Source organism: Sus scrofa, chromosome 4 (genome assembly GCF_054392235.1).
Source record: "Sus scrofa isolate SSC_HxYL_T2T_F1_AM1 chromosome 4, Sscrofa_HxYL_maternal_Yorkshire_Landrace_v2.0, whole genome shotgun sequence".
Classification (NCBI taxonomy): Eukaryota; Metazoa; Chordata; class Mammalia; order Artiodactyla; family Suidae; genus Sus; species Sus scrofa.
The window spans coordinates 87,424,475-87,447,598 of NC_139386.1; the positions used below are offsets into that span (position 1 = coordinate 87,424,475).

At 38.0% G+C, this 23,124-nt stretch overlaps 1 protein-coding gene and 1 non-coding gene across 2 annotated transcripts; both read left to right on the forward strand.

Annotated features, from left to right (window-relative positions):
- Window positions 1–650: 650 nt before the first annotated feature.
- On the forward strand, window positions 651–22,024 carry MPC2 (mitochondrial pyruvate carrier 2). Its single transcript, XM_003355070.5, has 5 exons — window positions 651–923; window positions 14,228–14,268; window positions 18,604–18,688; window positions 19,035–19,146; window positions 21,719–22,024. The coding sequence occupies exons 1-5, from the start codon at window positions 815–817 to the stop codon at window positions 21,753–21,755; spliced, it is 384 nt and encodes a 127-aa protein (XP_003355118.1). The 5' UTR covers window positions 651–814; the 3' UTR covers window positions 21,756–22,024.
- On the forward strand, window positions 694–788 carry MIR9810 (microRNA mir-9810). The gene has a single exon (NR_128495.1). It is a non-coding gene; the product is annotated as a microRNA mir-9810 (primary transcript).
- Window positions 22,025–23,124: the final 1,100 nt, after the last annotated feature.

Below are 23,124 nucleotides of genomic sequence, written 5' to 3' on the forward strand. Positions count from 1 at the left end.
ACCGAGGAGGCGGAAGCGGCCTCGACTCCTCCCTCTCCTCGTTCTCTACACCCTCCCTTCCAAGCCTTCTCGCGAGATAACGACCACCTTGGGGACTGAGGCAGGTGTGCGCCAACGCTGCCCTTACCCTAGAAAAATGGGTTCAGACCACTCTAGCCAAATCCTTTATGCTTTTTGGATAAATGAGGACTAGAGGGAGAAGGAGTTGAAATCAGAAGTTTTTCGCTCACGAGTCTCATTCCAAAGGAAGCAAGAGAATTGTGCGGCGTCATCTTTAGTCGGGGCACGGGAAGGCCCGAAAAGCCCATTTTAACTAGGGGCCTCCTTAACCAAAGTGAAAGGGGATCAGAAGCGGTGCAGCTTCACTTTCCCTTCTCCAACATGGCCTCCAGGGCAGCAAGGAGAAATTGGAGGTTTGCTCTGGACCCCGCCCGCGCCTCGGGGCTGGCCAATCACCGCGGACAGTTCTAGTTGCGCAAGCGCACTACAGGTAGGACGCGAGGTTGATTCGGTGAGGCAATCCTTTTGCCACCTGTTTCCATGACCCCTCCTCCTCTTAGGCGGTGGGAGGCCAGTAGGCGGGCTGGGGGCGGGCCATCGCAGTGTCTCCGCCCCGTCCACCTTCTCTGGGTGCGGGCCCGCGGGTAGTTGGAAAGAGGTCAGGCAGAGCTACGGGAAGGGCACCCGGAGGAAGAGGAGGGCGAGAGGCGTTGAGGCAGGGGAGAGTGACGAGGTGCCCTTCATTGTCAGCCAGGGACGAGCACGCGGCCACTCTCCCCTCACTCCGACTGCCCACGATCACTCGTCCGCAGAAATGTCAGCCGCCGGCGCCCGGGGCCTGCGAGCCACCTACCACCGGGTTCTCGATAAAGTGGAGCTCCTACTGCCTGAAAAATTGAGGCCGTTGTACAACCACCCAGCAGGTAATGAACCCAGAGTGGCTCTCACCGAGTCCTTCCCTCCCCGTCCCTCTAAGAGACGTTTAGAGGCCCGCTGACAACTCTGCCGCTGGAGGCGTCACCCACAGCCCCATCCCCTTCCCTTTAAGTGAAACCGTGTACTCTTTCTTGCATTTCACGTTTTCTTTTCCAGCATCTTTCATCAACTCCTAGTTTTCAAGCAAGCGCCCTTTGCGACCTTGGTTGCACCTCATCCCTTAGGCACCATTCACACCCGGACCAGGCCTCTGGGTTTCATCCTTCTCCGTTTCTGCGGCCAGGAAAGGGTCTTGGGCCATTAGGAAACCTCATTTCCTCTTTTCCTCCAAGAGTAGTGGTATATTGACCCACGCGGAGAAGAGCTGTCGTACCGCACCGGCGGATTTAGAGTAAAGGTCGTACTTCCTCAAACTCCAGCTGACAGGCCTGCAGATGTGTTACCCGGGTTTCTGAGTCAGTGTCATTCCTTGTCCCATAGGCCTAGTTTTTTTAAAGTTAACCTTATTTATTAAATTACTACTAAACCAGCTCTCCCTAGACCTTTTTGTGCGGACGGACCTGGATTTAATTCTGCTCAGCTTGCTTACTATAGGTGTGACCTTGGGCGAAATCTTTTATCTTAACTTCTGTAAAATCTGATCGATGTGAGAGTTAAAGATAGCATATGTGTCTGTTTCTTTATAAATTCTCCATAAATACTAGCCCCCTCTTTAACCTATTGGAAAACAATGTTCTTGTGGTTGAAAAAAAATAATTCTATAAGAAACTGGAAGATTCCTAATTCCTCCAACTCAATTTAAGGTCCAGAATTCTGTTACATTGTCTATAAAATGGTTAGTAATAATACTTACTTGGCTGGGAACTAAAACCAGATATATTCTGAATTCACTTTTGAGCCTCAGACTTAGCAAAGGAGAAAATGTATTATAAATGGAAAGACTGAGTACAACTCCAAAGCGGCCCATTTTTCCTACTATCTAAATCTATCTCTGCAGTTGGTGTCATTAGGAAAGCTGTCTAAGTCATATATCTGACTGAAGCAGCTTTTGGAAGTCTGAGATGGTTACTAAATCTGATTTCCAGTTTGATAATGGAATGAATTGTATCTTGGAATTTTACTTTAGTATAATGTAATTTATTGCAGTATTGTATGCTTTATAAAATTGGTTTTTAAGGAGAGGTTTTTGTTGATAAAGAATTTCAGTTTGTTTATCTTTTGATTTTTTTTTTTTTTTTAACACTCAATTTTTTGGAATTGTGCTGTTTCGTGGCAGAGATTTTCGGATGGAGAGTTGAGCAACACTTCTGTAATAATCTGGGTTTTAGACTCAACAGAATTCTATGGAGTCCACCCTGACCATTGTTAAGCTTTGTGTTTGGGCTGTAGGATAAAGACAGAGGAGTTTTAAACTACTTTAAAACTGAATTGGAGGGTAGTTCTGTAGTGATCTTTTCCAAGGCCTTGGTTTTAACCACTTAAAATCATTGTTTATAATACTTTATTCAACTTTCAAAATAAAAGTTATTGTAAACCTTTTTTCAGTGTAGTGGAAGGAGCATGGGCTTTGAAGCCACCTTGACCTGGGTTTGAATCTTGGCTCTGTGACCCTGACCTTAAATCCCCCAATCCTTAATTCTAATCTATAAAATGGAGATAATAATCATCACCATTTAAGGATTGTTGTGAAAATCAAGTGATGGTATTGTCTGTAAAACATGTAGCAGTGTTTGCACTTCAACACTCAATAAATGTTAGTATTTGTGCCCTCTTAAGCTTTTCACCAGTATACAGAGTAAGTATATGTATCAGTGCAAAATGATTTGATTAAAAAGTTGTAGGCACACCAATGTAGAAATGAAGAAACATGAAAAATATAACTTGAGATTAATATTGAATAAAATCTGAGGAAAAATGAGTTATCAGACTGAATATTCAAGGTTTTTATGTACTATTTTGCATAATAGTATGTTTCTGGATCATCATTTTATTTCTTTTTTTTTTTTTTCCGGGCTTTTTAGGGCCTCATCTGTGGCATATGGAGGTTCCCAGGCTAGGGGTCTAACTGGAGCTACAGCTGCCGGCCTACTCCAGAGCCACAGCAAGCCAGGTCCAAGCTCCGTCTGTGACCTACACCACAGCTCACCTACACCACAGCTCATGGCAACACCAAATCCTTAACCCACTGAGCGAGGCCAGGGATCAAACCTGCAACCTCATGGTTCCTAGTTGGATTCCTTTCCGCTGCGCCACGACGGGAACTCCGACAGTCACTTTCTTACCATGGTTCAACTTTTTTTCAACTTTATGATGGTTCAAAAGAAATACGAATTTAGTAGAAACAGTACTTTGGATTTTGAATTTTGATCTTTTCCCAGGCTAGTAATATGTGGTATGATGCTCTCATGGTGCTGGGCATCAGCAAGGAACCACAATTCCCAGTCAACCATGTGATTAGGAGGGTAACAACCATTCTACACCCATATCGCATATTGTTTTTCACTTTCAGTACAGTATTTAATAAATTACATGGCATATTCACGAGAAACAGTTTATTATAAAGTAGACTTTGTGTTAGATGATTTTGACCAACTGTTAGCTAATGCTAGTGTCCTGAGCATGTTGAAGGTAGGCTAGCTTAAGTGTGATATTTCAGTAAGTTATTAAATAAATTTTAAGCTTATGGTATTTTCAACCTTCAATGGCTTTGTCAGGATGTAATCCCATCATAAATCAAGGAAAAATCTGTACACAACTGAATTCATGGATTATACACACACAAACTATATATATATGGAATATATGCTCAAATTTTTTTTACGATGGGGCAATGTGTTCAAAAATAAGTTAGGAGACCACAACTCTAAAGAGTCTAAAAATTATCCTAGAAGGTGATCACAGAGGTACTGATGCCCAGTTATAAGATAAGTAAGTTTGGGAGAATGTAATGTACAACCAACATGGTGACTATGGTTAACAATGCTGTATCACGTATTTGAAAGCTGCTAAGAGAGTAGGTATTAAAAGTTCTCATGACAACAAAAAAAGTGTAACAAAGTGAGGTGTTAGATGTTAACTAAGCATAATAATAATTTTGCAATATATATGTATATCATCAAATCATTATGTTGTATACCGTAAATTAATACTGTATTATGTTTCAATTATATCTCAAAACTGGGTGGGAGGATAAAGTAAGAGTCAAATAAATAATAAAAATGAATTAAAACTCTCCTTCAATTAAGTTGGCCCAGAAAACAGGAACTTGAACCGTAAAATTGTTGTTTACTATAGCTTTGCTTCTATTGAATTAAATTTTAGCTCTGTTGTTTACTATAGCTTTGCCTCTATTGAATTAAATTTTAGTTAAGTGGAAGAACTTTTAAAAGAAACTTGCTGCAGTGCTTAGTTTGCTGTTGCTCAGAATATCATTCTCTAGAGTGCATGATGTTCTCTCTGTGAAAACTCATGGGAAAAGTTACTTTATGGTCTTAATAATAGGAATATTCGCATTTTTCCTAGGTAAGAGAATTATTTTTTCTTTTTTATCTTTAGACCTAGAGAATATTTCTTAAATAAAAACACACTAAATGAACTATTACTAGCAATGTAAAAGCAAGCCCTAAAAAAAGTTGTACATAGTTTGTCATTTCCAAGTCGTGTAATAATATTAATTTGGGCACAACAAGGTCCTACTGTATATAGCACAGGGAACTATATTCAGTATTCTGAGGTAAACTATAATGGAAAAAAATATAAAAGAGAATGTATAAATATGTATAACTGAATCACTTTGCTATACAGCAGAAATTAACATTGTAAGTCAACTATACTTCAGTTTTTTAAAGTTTTAGTAAAATATTAATTTTGGCTGTAAGAGAGTGTCTAAAGTGTTTAAACTGTGGTATGGCTTAATAGAAAGAGGACTAGGCTTAAAGAGGTCTATATTCTGGTCTTTGCGTTATCTGGGACTACCCAAGAATGAAACATTACCTAATTTTTAAGTGCCTTTTCTTTTTTTAATATATAAAAATAAAGGAGTTTGGATTTTCTTTAAGGTCCTTTCCAGCTGTAATAATCTACAACTTGGTATTTCTATTATTTCCTAGTTTCAGAGACTTAAAAAAACTCAGATTTCATTGAGGAAAAGCCTATAATTATTATTAGAATTGATTTTAAGGATCTAAGTTTTTATCCTTGCTGTGCTATGTATTTTACACATGTAATTTTACCTCTCTGGACCTCTATCTGGTTTACAAGATGATTGTGTGAACTAGATGCTTTCAACGATCGTTCTAAATCTAGAAGTTATTGATTTCTTGTTATCAAAAAAACATGTAAATTTAGAGTTCCCATTGTGGCACAGCAGAAACAAATCTAACTAGGAACCATGAGGTTGTGGGTTTGCTCCCTGGCCTCACTCAGTGGGTTAAGGATCCGGCATTGCCGTGAGCTGTGGTGTAGGTGGCAGATGTAGCTTGGATCCTGTGTTGCTCTGGCTGTGGCGTAGGTGGGAAGCTGTAGCTCCAATTAGACCCCTAATCTGGGAACTTCCATATGCTATGAGTGTGGCCCTAAGAAAAAAAAGAAAAAAAAAAAAAAAGTAAATTTAAAATATATCAATCCTAAAATGCATAATAGCTATCAAAGCTAGTCTCTTCATCTGTATTTTTCTTTGGCATTTTCACCAAAGCCTGTTTTCAAACAATATCTCGTTTTTATTTTGTTTATTTACTTATTTTTTGTCTTTTTGTCTTTTCTAGGGCCGCACTCGAGGCATATGGAAGTTCCCAGGCTAGGGGTCGAATTGGAGGTGTAGCCACCAGCCTACACCACAGCCCACAGCAACTCCAGATCCTTACCCACTGCATGAGGCCTGGGATCAAACCCACAACCTTGTGGTTCCTAGTTGGATTTGTTAACCACTGAGCCACGATGGAAACTCCCCCAAACAATATTTTAAAAAGTATCACAGTCCCATGATGTTCTGGGTACTATTCGAGTGAGCTCTTTCCAAGGAATATGTACGGATAGCCAATGAGCACATGAAAAAATGCTCAACATCCCTGATTATTAGAGAAACGCAAATCACAACTACCACGAGATACCACCTCACACTAGTCAGAATGGCCATCATTAACAAATCCACAAATAACAAATGCTGGAGGGGTGCAGAGAAAAGGGAACCCTCCTGCACTGTTGGTGGGAATGTAAGCTGGTACAACCACTTTGGAGAAAAGTATGGAGGAACCTTAAAAAACTATACACAGAACTACCGTATGACCCAGCAATCCCTCTCTTGGGGATATATCTGGACAAAACTTTCCTTAAAAAAAGACACATGCACCCATATGTTCATTGCAGCTCTATTCACAATAGCCAAGACATGGAAACAAGCCAAATGTCCATCAAAAGATGATTGGGAGTTCCTGTCGTGGCTCAGTGGTAACGAATCTGACTAGGAACCATGAGGTTGTGGGTTTGATCCCTGGCCTTGCTCAGTGGGTTGAGGATCCGGTGTTGCCGTGAGCTGTGGTGTAGGTTGCAGACGAGGCTCGGATCTGGCATTGCTGTGTCTTTGGCGTAGGCCAGCAGCTGCAGCTCCGATTAGACCCCTAGCCTAGGAACCTCCATATATTGTGGGTGTGGTCCTAAAAAAGGACAAGAGACGAAAAAAAAAAAACAGATGATTGGATTAGGAAGATGTGGTATATATACACAATGGAATACTACTCAGCCATAAAAAAAGAATGAAATGATGCCATTTGTAGCAACCTGGATGGAACTAGAGACTCTCATACTGAGTGAAGTAAGTCAGAAAGAGAAAGACAAATACCATATGATATCATTCATATCTGGAATCTAATATAAGGCACAGATGAACCATTCCACAGAAAAGAAAATCATCGACTTGGAGAATAGACTTGTGGTTGCTAAGGGGGAGGGGGAGGGAGTGGGGTGGTTGGGGAGCTTGGGGTTAATAGAAACTATTGCCTTTGCAATGGATTAGCAATGAGATCCTGCTATGTAGCACTGGGAACTATGTCTAGTCACTTATGATGGAGCATGAGAATGTGAGAAAATAGAATGTGTACATGTATGTGTAACTGGGTCACCATGCTGTACAGTAGAAAAAAAATGTATTGGGGAAATAACTATTAAAAAAAAATTCAATATTTGTGTGTGTGTGTATGTTTGCATGTATATAAAAGTAACTTATTCTGGAGTTCCAGTTGTATCTCAGCAGGTAATGAACCCGACTAGTATCCATGAGGATGCAGGTTCGATCCCCGACCTTGATCAGTGGGTTCAGCATCCCATGTTGCTATAAGCCATGATATAGGTCCCAGACTCAGCTTGGATCTGGTATTGCTATGACTGTGCTGTAGGCCAGCAGCTGCAGCTCTGATTCAACCCCTAGCCTAGGAACTTCCATATGCCCCAGGCGTGACCCTAAAAAAATTTTTAAAGCATAAAATGAAAAAAATAAAAGTAATTTACTCTGTTTCAAGAAGTTGGTCTTTCCCTAGGGATTTGTTTCTGCTGAGCCACAAAGGGAGCTCCTCTTTGTGTTTTTTGTTATGCCTGAAAAGTTCATAGTTTTACAGTAAATCCTTGTTGCTTATCTACATTATGTATAGTAGTTTGTATCTTTTAAATCCCATACTCTTAATTTTTCCCTCCCCCTCTCCCCTTTCTAACCGTACATTTGTTTTATAGAATAGTTCATAAAGGGTTTTTTGTTTGTTTTGTTTTACTTGCTTTTTTAGGGCAGCACCGGTGGCATATGGGAGTTCCCAGGCTAGGAGTCGAATCAGAGCTATAGCTGCCAGCCTAGGCCACAGCCACAGCAACGCGAGATCCTTAACCTACTGCGCAAGGCCAGTATCCTCATGGATGCTAGTTGGGTTTGGAACCCACTGAGCCACAACAGGAATCTCTATAAGTTTTTTTGTTTGTTCTGTTTTGGGTTTTTTTTTTTTGGTTGTTTGTTTTTTGTCTTTTGTCCTTTTTTAGGGCCACACCCCTGGCATATGGAGGTTCCCAGGCTAGGGGTCGAATCAGAGCTGTTGCTGCCGACCTGTGCCACAGCCACAGCAACGCCAGATCCGAGCCGAATCTGCGACCTACACCACAGCTCACAGAACGCCAGATCCTGAACCCACTGAGCGAGGCCAGGGATAGAAACTGCAACCCTGTGGTTCCTAGTCAGATTCATTAACCACTGAGCCACTACGGGAACTACCCCCTATCGTTTTTTTAACAATGAAAAAAAACTGCCTGTTTGCGTTTATAGATATCCAACTCTGATTTCTGTCAGTTGTCAGGACCCTCTGATATCTCAGAAAAATTAGAAATTTAGAATGTCTTATTAATATGTATTTGCTACTAATATTTTTAAATTCAGTGCTTAGCATTTGTTAAACTAGTTTAGGGTTTGGTTAGTAGTTTAAATTATTCACTAACTAAAATATTTATACTTCCCTTGGCCCATATTCTAGCAACCATAATTTCATGTCTGAAGTTTTTATGTGATCAGTTGTATGGGAGAAGGGCTGTTAATATTTTAAAACTATCACCTAGCTCAGGGCAGTTGAGTAAATTAGTTACCAAGCAAACTTACTGAAAAGCTTGACTCTTCATTAACCCTGAATGGTCAACTCTTTCAGCGTGTAAAGAAACCAGAACCTTAGAGGCATTGCTCACAAAACAGTTTTTGGGGTGGCAGAGAGGAAGTGTCATGTTTAAAACAGGAAGAAAGGAGTCTGTTGAGAAATTCAAAGCCAGGGACTAAATCAATGTATTGGCTTAACCTTGAGTAATGAAGCCAAGATTCATGCAGGAATGAAAGATAAACTTAGTAATTGGTACTTCCTATGACCCTAAGATTTTGTATGTGACAAAGAAAAATAAACCAGGTGTGATGACAGGAATCTCAGAAGCTCAAGCTGAATAAAAGTTTGAAAAGATTGACTTATAAGATCAGTGCATTATGGCCTCAGATTCATGGGAAGAATTTTCAAGAGCTAAACGGAGGAGTATCATGGTCTGAGAGCAGAGTAACTAATGGATAAAAGTCGGTAAAAGCCCTGATGTAAAGGGAACATGATGTCCCTAGGGATGAGTAAATAGGAATTCTACCTTCAGGATGAAGTAGTGTGGAAGCAAACCTGCATCAGATGTAAAGTTCGAGTATCTTTTATTGCCATCTCTCCTGGATAAGGTTAATACAATTCATTTCTGTTCAAATATATTATTTGTCAAGGAAAACTTAAAAACAGGCTGACTTCAAGACCTTGTCTAGTGAAAGATCAGTTTAATTGTTAAGTGCAGAAAACAATAAAAGAATAGGCTACTTTGGGAGTTCAGAGAAGGAGCATTTAATATAACTTGGAGCTGTTAAAGAAGGCTTCCTTTAGGAGATGAAACCTACAATGAGTTTTTGAAGGATATTAAGAGTTTGCCAAAGACAAGGCAGAATATTGGAAAGGGACAGTGTAAACTAAGGTTTAGAGCTGTAAAATGGCATGAAACTAGTTGCATGTTTGCCTAGCTTGTTAGTCCAACTAGGCCAGGATTTCTTAACCTTGCACTATACACATCTGGGGGGCTGTGCTATGCATTACAGGGTGTTTAGCAGCATGTCTGGCCTCCACCTAGTAGGTGTCAGTAGCAGCAGCACCATCACTATAGTTGTGACACTAAAAATGTCCCCAACACTACCAAATGTCCCCTGGAGGGTAAAAATCACTCCTGGTTTGAGAACCAGTGACCTGGGCTAAAATTTAATTAAATTAGGATTTAAAATTTATAATCTGAAACTCACTGCTTTTGTGTTTTCTGTTCTTTCAGTTTCTTATTTAACATTTTTTTGAAATTCCAACCTAATCTTAACCAGAGATTTCCATTATCTTGTTCAAATATTGGGAGGAAGGGATCATGTGGCTAGAGTTCTAGAGATGTAATGGTAGCTATGATCACAACAGTACAAAGTTTAGGGGACTGGGTAAAAGTTCAAGTATAGTAACTCAGAAATTGAATATAGGTAGGTAAAAACAACAAAATTTAGCACTCCTCAATGGTTTAATTCTCCCAACAACCATTTCAGCACTGTCTCCAGATTTGCTCTGCAATGTAAAATATAGAAAACTTAAAGGTACACAGTAAAACATGAAAATGACTAGCTTTCACATGTATGTGAGAAGATGAACAATTGTTTTGGCCCATAAAGAAAGACAGGGTCTGTGCCATGATATTCTAGTGTTTGAAGAATTTCTAGTTTAAAAATGGTATTCTGCTCCTTTGAAGATTGAGAAAATAAGACTTAGACTGCAGAAGTACTTTAGGATTAGGTTTAAATATTCTAGGGAATCAGTAAGCTTACTTAACTCATAAGTATAATAAGCCAAACTTATCAGTATGTAGGAATCAGGCTGATAAAAACACTTTAGGATTTTGGAGTTCCCACTGTGGGACAGTAGCTTGGGTCTCTGTGGAGGCACAGCTTCAATCCCTATCCTGGCACAGTGGGTTAAAGGATCTGACATTGCCACAGCCGTGGCTCAGATTTAGCCCCTGGCCTGGAAACTTCCATATGCCATAAAATGGGTGTAGCCATAAAAAAAAAAGAAAGAAAGAAAGAAACATAATTTTAAAGAATTTTTTAGTTATTTGCATGTCTATATATACCTAGATATATGTATATTATATATACACATACTAATTATATATATATTAGTCTAAGCTCCAGTTAATAAATTGCTTCCAGCTATGCTAGCTCTTTTTTTATTTTTTTTTCTTTTTCTTCTTTTTTTTAAGTTGGCATGCAATACTATATTAGTTTCAGGTATACAACACAGTGAGTCAACATTTATATATACTTTTTTTTTTAGGCAAGAAATAGATTTATTAAGATGCTTGTGAGAGATGCAAGTGGGCAGGTGAGGAGGCTGTGACTATACTTTTCTTTTTATTCAACATCTGTTAGGTGGTAGGGATATAAATATGAATATTATTTAGACACTAGCCTCAAGTCATAATTTTGATGCGCAAGTGGATATACAATTAACTACAGTAAAATATTAGTACAATATTAATGAATATTAGTAGTAATGTATCTGATAGATTTTTTTTTTTTTTTAGGGCCACACCCGTGACATATGGAAGTTCCCAAGGCTAGGGTTCTGATAGGAGCTGTAACTGCTGGCCTATATCAGAGCCACAGCAACGCGGGATCTGAGCCACATCTGCAACCTACATCACAGCTCACGGCAAGGCCAGATCCTTAACCCACTGAGTGAGGCCAGGGATTGAACCCTCAACCTCATGGTTCCCAGTAAGATTCGTTAACCACTGAGCCAAGATGGGAACTCCATATCTGATGGATTTTTAAATCCCATTATATTAAAATAACATTGAATTTTTAATGAGTTTAGCCGTAAGAACAATGCAAATTAGTTTGAGAGGAGTAAAAAAAAGTACCAAGAACTGTGTTGAATGATAGTCCAAAATGTGTAACACTGCCATCACTTAATAATGCTGGAGTTTCCTGGTGAGTTAAGGACCCAACGTTGTCACTGCAGAAGCTCAGGTCACCATGTCATAGGTTTGATCCCTGGCTTGGGAACTTCCACATGCCATGGATGTGGCCAAAAACAAAAATGCTAAAAGCGAGCAATGGTTTATACTATTTGATACTTTTCTAGAACTAATTAATAAGCAAAAGTTATACAGGCAGCAGATGCTGTTTTTACATTTCTCAAATTTCTCTCATTATTAAAATTAATGAACTACGTTTGATAATAATTCAGCCAGAAGGCACCCCAAAAAGGAGTATTATCACTGGGTTCCTTTTCACTCTGGGGGGGGTGGATTACCTAAGTGAGAAACTAAAGTGGCTTTGATGAAAAACCCTTTAGAATTAAGTTTCCATAAAATGTTTTTATACAGCTTCCAGATATGATTTTATTTAAACAACCTACCTGTGCTTAGGTCATTAAAAGCCTGATGGCTTAGTAGACTTGACATTATCACTGCTGTGGCATAGGTTCAGTCACTCCTTAATCCAGGAATTTCCACATTCTGTGGGCATGGCCAAAAAAAAAAAAAAAAGCCAACACTATATTTTATTTACCAGTGTATCTCCAATGTATCTCCAGTACACGATAAAGCATGCAGTGAATGGAGTTCCCATTGTGGCTTTGCAGGTTACAGACCTGACTAGTATCCATGAGGATGCTGGTTTGATCCCCTGGCCTTGCTCAGTGGGTTAAGGATCCATCATTGCCTCGAGCTGTGATGTAGGTCACAAAGGCTGCTCAGATCCTACATAGCTGTGGCTGTGGGATAGGCCAGCAGCTGCAGCTCTGATTCAACCCCTAGCCTGGGAACTTCCATATGCCTCAGGTGCAGCCCTAAAAGCAAAAAAAGAAACAAAAACAAAAAACCCAACCATGCAGTAATTGTTATGATTGAATGAATGAATGGTCTTCTCTGCAACAAATTAAACCCAGCACTACAACTGGATCTTAACTTAGGTGCTTTTTCAATTTCACTATCTTTTGCTTCTAAATAATAGGTTTAGGTATTTTAAATGTTGTGTCTGAGCATGTGAACCGAAATATTCCTTTATTATTAATGACGGTGATTGCTCACCTAGTGGGGGGAAAATAAATAAATATATCTTTACCTGATGATGCTATTGAGAAATATTATTGGGAGTAGATGAGAAATAAATGTGTTACATTTGGGTGATTATGTCATTTTAGATGTGATTTTTGTTATCCATAAAAACAAATAGTTTATTCTTACAAAGTAAAGTGGAATGTTAAGGCAGAAATAATAGTCATGAATATAATTAGATTTTTTTAAAGTCTAAATTTGCTTAAAAATCACTATTGTCTTACTTGAAGTTGATCTATTTTTATGTTAAGAAATAAATGTGTTTTGTTGAACCAGTGTATTGAAAGCGTACATACCCTATTAAGTGCTCTGAAATGTATTGGATTTAGCTTTTAACTTGCCATAGCAAAGCCTATTTCTTTCCTATCACTTATCCCCTGGAAAGTTAAGAGAGACATATGATTTGGAAGAGTTAAAATTGGGCAGAATTAATGTTATGTGATTTAAGAGCACTAGTTTAAGAGTTAAGAGTGGCACAGCAGGTTAAGGATCTGGCATTGTCACTGCAGTGGCTTGGGTTGCTGCCGTTGCATGGGTGTGGCCAACAACAATGACAACAAAAAAAAGGCAAAGTTAGAAGACTGAAGTTCCAGTCATAATTCTGGGCTTACTGGCTGGCTACATGACTTGAGTAGATCATGGAACTTCTCTGAGCCTTATCAGTAAAATGAAGAATTTAGATGTGATCTCTGAGTTTCCTTCCAGCTCCGAAACATCATGCTTCTCAAATCTTAGGTTATCTAAGAAACCAGAATTGTTTTCAGTATTATCAACATATATTGAACATTTTGTATAAGGCGGATGATACCAGGATAACTAAAACAAGTACCCTGCTATAAGGAGCTTATGAATCTAGTCTTTCCTCTTTCTCATGTGACCTTTAAAATTGGGTGTTTGGGGTTTTTTTTTGCTAGAATATATAGAATTTTTACAAGAACTTCGACTAGAATAGATATAGTGAAGTGTCATTTATAAAAATTAATGCATATATAAATATCTACTGAGGCTTGTATCCCAAAATTGCAAAATTTGTCATTTCCCCAACTTGAAGACTATCCATAAGTAAAATAACATTAAGTTGCAAGTTCAAGGCAAAGCACTGAGAATGGTTTCCAAAACCATTTCCATTACACTTTAGCTAATTTTAATAATTCATAAAAATAGAAATAATTGACAGAGATCAAAATAACTTAAATATGAAGTATTCATAAAGTATAGTAAAAATTATTAGAAATAGATTGATAAACCTTTAAGTTTTTTAAATGTAGTGATATTAAAAGACACATAGAAAATGTGTCTCCCATCATGGCGCAGGAACCATGAGGTTGCGGGTTTGATCCCTGGCCTCACTCAGTGGGTTAAGGATCTGGCATTGCCGAGAGCTGTGGTGTAGTTCACAGCCAAGGCTCGGATCTGGCTTTGCTGTGGCTCTGGCGTAGGCCGGCAGCTGTAGCTCCAATTATACCCCTAGTCTGGGAACCTCCTTGTGCTGTGGGTGTGGCCCTAAAAAGAAAAAAGAAAAAAAAAAAAAAAAAAAAAAAGACGTAGAAAATAGTTGGGTTTATTGATAAAAATTTTTCCTTTTTCCTTTTTTTTTTTTACTTTTCAGGTCCCAGAACAGTATTTTTCTGGGCTCCAATTATGAAATGGGTAAGTCTTGAGTTTTTGCAGAAGGTACTGAAAAAAATATTGTTTAAAGGAGCTTATTAATTTGAAGTAACTTTTCTGAAGAATGTACTTCTAAATGTTTATGGAATGCCTTGAAATAATTTCATACAAATACTCTCAGATGTACCATTTGTACACATAAAGCACACTATGGACGGGGTTCCCAGTTTGACTCAGCGGGTTAAGAATCCACAACTGTAGCGTAGGTCACAGGTGAGGCTGGGATTCGATCCCTGGCCTAGGAACTGCCATATGCCACAGGTGCAGCTGTAAAAGAAAAAATAAAAAAAGCCTTTGGGGAGCTTACTGAACTATCAATGGAATTGTTGGAATATATGGTGATTCTATATTTAATCTTTTGATGAACTGTACTGTATTCCACTGTGGCTGCGCTATTTTACATTCCCATCAGCAATTCACAAGGTTTCCAATCTCTCTGCTTCCCACCCAACAGTTACTTTTGTTGTTGTTGTTATTTATAATAGCCATCCTAATGGGTGTGAAGTGGTGTCTCATTATGGTTTTGATGTGCATTTCCCTCATTGTTAACCCACAGTACCTGATATGATTAGTTATGCTGAGCATCTTTTCATGTGCTTATTGACCATTTTTACATTTTCTTTGGAAAAGTATCTATTTAAACTCTTTGTCATGTTTTTTCATAAAGTTTTCTGTTGTTGTTGGGTTGGAGGCTATTTTAATTCTCTTAAATGTACTGTTTTAAATTGTTAGAGTAATTCAGAAACTCAGTTGTAAAACTAAGTAGTTTAAAATGTTAGAGCTGGAATTAGCTGTCCCTCAATTTTATGGCCTTAGTTAGGCAAATTCAATCTCTGCCCTTTTGTCTCATCTATAAAATGACAAGATTAAATTAGTGGATGGGAGCTGTATTTTAGAGAGAACTAGAGAGCAGTTCTCTTTTTAGATTTATATGTTGAGAAAAGGTGCCAGCAGTTTAAAATCAATATATCATCTTTAATGATTGTGCTCACACTCTCAGCATTTAAAAATAGTGTGCTATTTTAAGGGGAAAAAAAAGTATTCTTAAAGGTATATTCCTATTTTCTTCTTCTCTCCCTACCACACTTAAAATTATATATCTATAAAGTGGAATTAATTGCAGAAATATTGTTTTTAGGACCATTATTTGAAAAGTAAGAATGATTTAATGTATTTACAGTATATTTGGTGGTCAGGAGACTACTATTTAGAAGCACTGAATTTACCAATAGCTTTGGTGTTTTCTTTGATCTGGTCTATCAGCGTTTTAAAACACTGACAGTATTATATACCCATAAGTGCTTTCTTGACTGTCTCCTTTAAAAAACATCTATTTTAAGTTCATGTTGACATCATACATAATATCCTGATGACAGCACAGCAATAGAAACTTCTGTGTCTTGCTCTCTGGTGGGGAGACTTGTTGATATTTACCTTATGCTTTCCTTTCCCAGAGCATTTGATAGTAATTAATCTATAGTAGCCTATACATGATACATGACAGTTGCTGCTACAAGCCACACAAGTTCTACATTAAACTTTATTAGACTATACTTCTTTAGACATTTGACTGTGGTCAAATCCTTCTTAGCCACTTTAGTTAAAACCAAATAATTCATCATAAAGGTCCAAGTAAATAATCCTAAAAATCAATACTACATACCCTTAAATATTTTAACTTAAAGGATATAAATTATATTCATTTGTCAATCATTTACTATAGGGCCAAAGATTTTATGTATAGATACACAGATTTTGAGTTCTACATCTTCTATCTTGGATGAATTATACCATAGTACATCTTACATAATTTCAGTTTAGTTTTCATTAAAGCGGAGCAAGTTCATAGACCCTTCATAATAGTTACGTCTTGTTCACCCCAAATTTGACAGCAAGTTTTAAAAACTTGCCTTTATTTAGTCTTTCCAAAACTTTAGTTTTCATAGAAATAACAACCCTCATTTTGTATTTTACCTGTTTACATAGTAGTTCATTAAATTAGGTAGATCTCAGTAACAAGTAAAACTGGTATAAACATGTTTGAGGACAAACACAGTGACCTGACAAAAACTAGTGAGAGCAAAAATGCATGAGTGCAGTACGGAATAAATAGCCTGCTAGCCTTGGGTATTCAGCCCCTGGCATCTGTTAGCTTGTTTACAGAAGGAACGGAGCTCATTGGCTACCTGGGGAAGCTTTTATGTGAAGGTCAGTTAACAGCTTTTCTTTTTGTTCATAGTCTTTTTACACAGACTGGGTCATGTTTAACTCTGGAACAATATTCCATTTGGTATAGCTAATTTTTCTGTTTTCTCCTCTCCTTAGGGATAAGTCAGACTATTTCAAGATTATCTGTGCAGATTTTTAATATCTATCTACTTGTTTTTCCAGCTGGAAGTACTTTTATACACTAATTCACAGTTTAAAATCTTGAGGGCTTTGCTATCTCTAAGCATTTTGGAATTGGAATGTTCCATAGTGGTGTTTCATTTTTATAACATTCCTCTACAAGTGTCATATGACTTTTTTTTTTCCTAAAGGAGAAAATATTGGAAGGAAGGAAGGAAAAAATGTTTTATACTATCTGATGAGTATTTACTCCACCCAGTGGAGATAACCAGATGCCAAAAAGAATCACACACATTTGAAAACCATTTTTTAACCGATGGAAACAGAGTGAACTAACTTGAATCTACTAGATGTCAAACAGTCTGTATCGGGTTAAAACATTATCTCATAGTTAATCTTTACCAGGAAAAAAAAAAAAAGGGAGATGTAAAGGATACTGACGCTCAAAGAACTAGAACTGTTGTGACAGTCAGGATTTGAACCTTCAGATCTAATTTGACTTCAAAGCTGAGGCTCTTAGATAAGCAATGAGGTCCTACTGTATAGCACAGGGAACTATATCTAGTCACTTGTGATGGAACATGATCAAAGATGATGTGAGAAAAAGAATTATGTATATGTATAACTGGGTCACTTTGCTGTACAGCAGAAATTATCAGAACATTGTAAATCAACTCTAATAAAAAGAATTTTAAGCTGAGTTTCTTAAAGACATACATGACCCTCTTTAAAATATTCACCGTGAATCTTTCTATAATAGGTGCTTTCTTCCTATTTTAGGGAGTATTTTACATAATCCTGTGGTATACTTCAAGCATTCTGACTCCACAGTCCTATTTTCTGAATAAAGTTCATAATAGAGAAGAAAAGAAACATAGACTTTCTGTCCCTGAGGCTAGTAATGGCAGGAAACGGTACAGAGACCAATATCCCTTTATCTCTGCTTCTCTAAAGATATAAGCTACCGGAGTTCCCCCGTCGTGGCGCAGTGGTTAACGAATCCGACTAGGAACCATAAGGTTGCGGGTTCGGTCCCTGCCCTTGCTCAGTGGGTTAACGATCCGGCGTTGCCGTGAGCTGTGGTGTAGGTTGCAGACGTGGCTCGGATCCCGAGTTGCTGTGGCTCTGGCGTAGGCCGGTGGCTACAGCTCCGATTGGACCCCTAGCCTGGGAACCTCCATATGCCGCGGGAGCGGCCCAAGAAATAGCAACAACAACAACAACAACAAAAAAGACAAAAAAAAAAAACAAAAAAAAAAGATATAAGCTACCATTTGTTGTTGTTTCCCAGTCACTATACTAAAACACATTTAATCACATGTCACTGGGTAGCTATTAATATTCTTATTTTATACATGAGGAATTTAAGACAAAGTGTTATGTAGCTTAACCAAAGTCACAGAGCTAGTAAATGGCAGAGATTAGATTAATAAGATTTTCTATGATAGGAGTTCCCATGTGCCTCAACAGTAATGAGCCTGACTAGTATCTTTGAGGATGCAGGTTCAATCCCTGGCCTTGCTTAGTGGGTTAAGGATCCAGCGTTGCCATGAGCTGTAGTGTAGCTCACAGACGAGGCTCAGATCCCAAATTGCTGTGGGTGTGGCTCTGAAAAAAAACCCAGACAAAAGATAAAGTTGAGGGAGTTCTCACTGTGGCTCATCGGGTTAAGAACCCAATTAGTCTCTGTGAGGATGTGGGTTTGATCCCTGCCCTCACTCAGTGGGTTAAGGATCCAGCATTGTCTGAAGCAGCGGTGTCAGTCGCAGATGCAGCTTGGATCCCGCATTGCTGTGGCTGTGGCAGAGCCCAGCTGCTGCAGCTCCGATTTGACCCCTAGCCTGGGTACTTCCAAATGCCACAGGTACAGCCATTAAAAAAAAGAAAATTGAAAGAAAAAAGTTGGAGAACCTAGTATTCCACACTCATGCTTTTTTTTTCTTTCTGTATGTTAATGTGTATTTCCAGGGGTTGGTGTGTGCTGGCTTGGCTGACATGGCCAGACCTGCAGAAAAACTCAGCACAGCTCAATCTGCTGTTTTGATGGCTACAGGTAAATTAAATGAGTATTTCCTTACAGGGTATTCAATAGTTTTGTTTTACAGCAATTTACTTAACTGTTTAGTGTTTGAAATACATATACACACACAAAGAAATTAACAATGTTATCTCTAGGAAGTTACTAGACTAGAGCTGAAGAAGGCAGAGGAGGGTCATAAAGATTTCCCTTTGACGTAAGAACTGAGTATTTTGTGTAATGCTTTTATTAAGGATTCAGTATAAAATGTCTGTCTTATCTTGTGTTGTCTTATTTGTAGTTATTTTACTCTAATATTAAATGTTCATATAAGATTTCAGCAGTACCTATGCTTTTTTAAAAAGATATTTTATTTCAACAGGATTTATTTGGTCAAGATACTCACTTGTAATTATTCCAAAAAACTGGAGTCTCTTTGCTGTTAACTTCTTTGTTGGGACAGCAGGAGCCTCTCAGCTCTTCCGTATTTGGAGGTAAGCTTACCATAGATGTAAAAAAAAAAAAAAAATTCTGCCTCAGAAGCCACCCAGCTAGCAATATGTTTTTCTTTTTCTTTTTTTTTTTTTTTAAGATTCACACACAGGAGTTTCCTTCATGGCTCAGTGGTTAACGAACCTGACTAGTATCCATGAAAATGCAGGTTCAATCCCTGGCCTCACTCAGGATCCAGCGTTGCCCCAAGCTGTGTTGTAGGTTGTCCAGCGTTGCCCCAAGCTGTGTTGTAGGTTGCAGGCTTGGCTTGGATCCTGTTGCTGTGGCTCTGATTCAGTGCTTAACCTGGAAACTTCCATATGTTGCAGATGTGGACCTAAAAAGAAAAGAAAAAAAAAATTCACACACAACACTAAGACAGACTGTGCCTGAAGCAGACAATTAATATTTCTAGAAAGTCAGGGGGGTTGAGTTAAAAGTGTTAATAAGCAATATGGTTTTAAATCTGTGTATTATATAGATGTTTAGCCCTTTCATAGAATCTTTTATTAGGATAAGACAACATATATAATTTATGATATATTAGGTAATTTTCTGCATGAACTTTTTATCACTTTAATTATATATAATAAAGTGAGACTTAAATGTATAGTTACATAATATTGGAAATGATGTTTAGAGTGAGGCTGCTTGTTTCACTGGAAAGTAAGTATTCTATGAGCATTAGAAATTTTTAAAACTTTATTCAGTAATTAATTATTTGTCAGTGACTGGTTAACACTGCAGTGAGTTTATCTTAGATGAAGCTCGGGCTTTATCTGAATCATGGAAACTTCCTAAATTATAAAACAATAACAACTTTATTTGACTAGAAAAATTTAGTTATCTCAGTAAAGAAATAGGAAACATTGAGGTATATAATTCACCTTCCTTTCAGAAGGCATTCAGTGCTACAGAATATAGTATATTTTAATTTCATTCATCTGCACCATCCCCAGCTTTTCTAGTAGCTTAATGTAATCTCTTCATAATAATCTAGCATATAAAGATAGTTTAATAAATAACTCACTCATTCTACAGAATGCCTGAAAGCCATTTTTAGGGCTTGCCTACATCAATTTAAACTTCAGTTTGTACAGTGATTTTTTTTTCACAGAGTACTTTTCTCATACACCATCTCAGTTTAACCTTACATTAACTCATGATAGAGTAGAATTATGAAAACACTTAAGTGCCACAATTAGAACTATTATTTCTAATATCAGAAATTCAGGAATTCCTGTCATGGCACAGTGGAAACAAATCTGACTAGCATCCAGAGAACACAGGTTCAATCCCTGGCCTTGCTCAGTGGGTTGAGGATCCAGCACTGCCGTGAGCTGTGGTGTAGGTCATAGACACGGCTTGGATCTGGCGTTGCTGTGGCTGTGGTGTAGGCCAGCAGCTACAGCTCCAATTTGCCTAGGAACCTCCATATGCCTCATGTGCAGCCCTATTAAAGAAAAAAGAAAAGAAAGAAATTCAGATACAGTTTGACAAAAGGATTTTTGATCTTTTGGTTTCAATAGCAGGTTGGTGGAAGATCTAGTTAAAAATACAAGTGCTGAACTCTGGAGCACTTAGGAAAACACTGTTGAATATTTGAAATCAAATCTTTCTGAGAAATTTAGAAGGTGTGATAGGCTTCATGGAATAAGTTCCTTCTTGTGCTTATTCAGTTTTCCCACTCCACTTTAAGCTGAGAACAGTAAGTGGAGCCCAGGGTACTGTAAAATGGAAAGACTCTGGGGCTTTGTGGTTAATTCTTCTTTGAATTAATGAGAATTTAAGAACTCGTCCTTAGCTTCAGAAAACTTAAGTGTTACAACCTGTTAACTCAATAGTAGCCTGCCTGCATCACAGAATTATATTTTATTTTTATTGGTTAGACAGGTCCATTCCCAATTGATTTTATCCCCAGGAAAAATGCTTTGTGAGTATAAAATTAAAAGTTTTATTTTATTTTTTGGGTTTTTTTTGTTTGCTTTTTTGCCATTTCTTGGGCCGCTCCTGCGGCATATGGAGGTTCCCAGGCTAGGGGTCTAATCGGAGCTGTAGCCACCGGCCTACTCCAGAGCCAGAGCAACGCAGGATCCGAGCCGCGTCTGCAACCTACACCACAGCTCACGGCAACACCGGATCGTTAACCCACTGAGCAAGGGCAGGGACCGAACCCGCAACCTTATGGTTCCTAGTCGGATTCGTTAACCACTGCGCCACGATGGGAACTCCAAATTAAAAGTTTTAGATGACTATGTTTTGGCAAATTTTATACATAGGTTCACATTTGTTATACTCTTGTATCGTTCAAGAAGGAAAATAATCTTAAAGTAATATCTTTGTATAGAGAACTGTATGTCAGTTAAGTTGGCAAGATATTTTGATATGTAGAAGCCAAATGCAAATAAAGCCCTTGGGTTACTTTGCTGTTTACCTGTTTCTACCTACAAGCCCCTGGGAAGATTGTGTAGCCTCTTGACTAGTGAGAAAGAGGAAATGGAATATGCTTCCCATTCCTTTTTTATTATAATGTATCTATTATGATGCATGATTATTTTTCTGTTTTCTTTATAGATATAACCAAGAACTAAAAGCTAAAGCAAACAAATAAGAGTTCCTGATCACCCTAACCATCTAGATGTGGACATAACCACTGGGACCTAGTTTGATTTATTATTCGGTTATTGTAACTGTGCTAATGTTTGGAAGGCATTTTTAAAAATCTAACTGTAACTGGGAGATAGTACCTGATTCAACAGAAAAATAAAGCAAACTTTTAATAATATTGTCTCTTTACATATGACTTAAAGAATTTATCTATGGATATTAGTAACACTTTTTTCTACTATTTGTCCATAATAAATCATACTTGCTCATACATATCACTGGCCTCTGTTCTAGTCAATCAAAGTTGTATATATAAGAGCAGTCACATTCCAGTGAGTCAAAGATAGTTGAAAGGTTGTACAACTGTTATACAGTGAAAGATGATGAAGTAACTAAAAGTGAACGGAAACAGCTAAAGAGATTGAGAAATGGGTCATGAAATAACTAGCAACATTACCTCAAACCATTTTAAAATATTCTAACTTCAAATAAAGAAACCTGTGAATAATTTTCTTTTTGTATATTGTATGAAATTCTTTTACAACTATAAAATAACAAAGGACTTGTAAATTTTTGAAATGCATTCAATTTCTGATAAAATGTGGCAGAAAACTCTAGAGTCAGACAGACGTGAATTTGAATCCCAGCTCTGTGATTTATAATCTCTGACTTTGGGCAAGTTAAGAAGTGCCTGGGACATAAGTCGGCTTTCTATAAATGTTTGTGACTTTTGTTCCCACTATGAGGAAAGACTGGGCATAGATTACTCCATACTAGAAATAATCAACAGCCTATTTGATTCAAACTGCCATTTAGAGTACTGTGCTTTCTTCTGAAAATTGTAGTAAAACCAGTCCTGGTAAGAACTGTAGTCAGAGGAATCAGCAAAGAAAATTATTTCTAAATTTGAAGAAGCAAGTGACAAAAGAACTTTTTGAATAACAACATAGTATAACTGATCAAAATGTGTCAAGTAGCAATTGAAGAACTTGCACTTTATTTATTTATTTATTTTGCTTTTGTGCTTTTTTAGGGCCACACCTGTGTCATGGTCATTCCCAGGCTAGGGGTCACACCACAGCCGCAGTAATGTGGGATCTGGGCCGAGTCTGTGACCTACACCACAGCTCACGGCAACAATGGATCCTTAACCCACTGAGCGAGGCCAGGAATCGAACCCAAAACCTCATGGTTCCTAGTCAGATTTGTTTCCACGGCACCACAACAGAAATTCCCAAGACCTTGCACTTTATATTTTATCCCCTCAACGTAGTCCATCTTTGAGGAGAAGGATGAAAGAATTTGACACAGGCAAAAATGAAGAGATCCTGAAGGCTCAAATTATTACTGCTTGGCATGTGTGTGCACACATG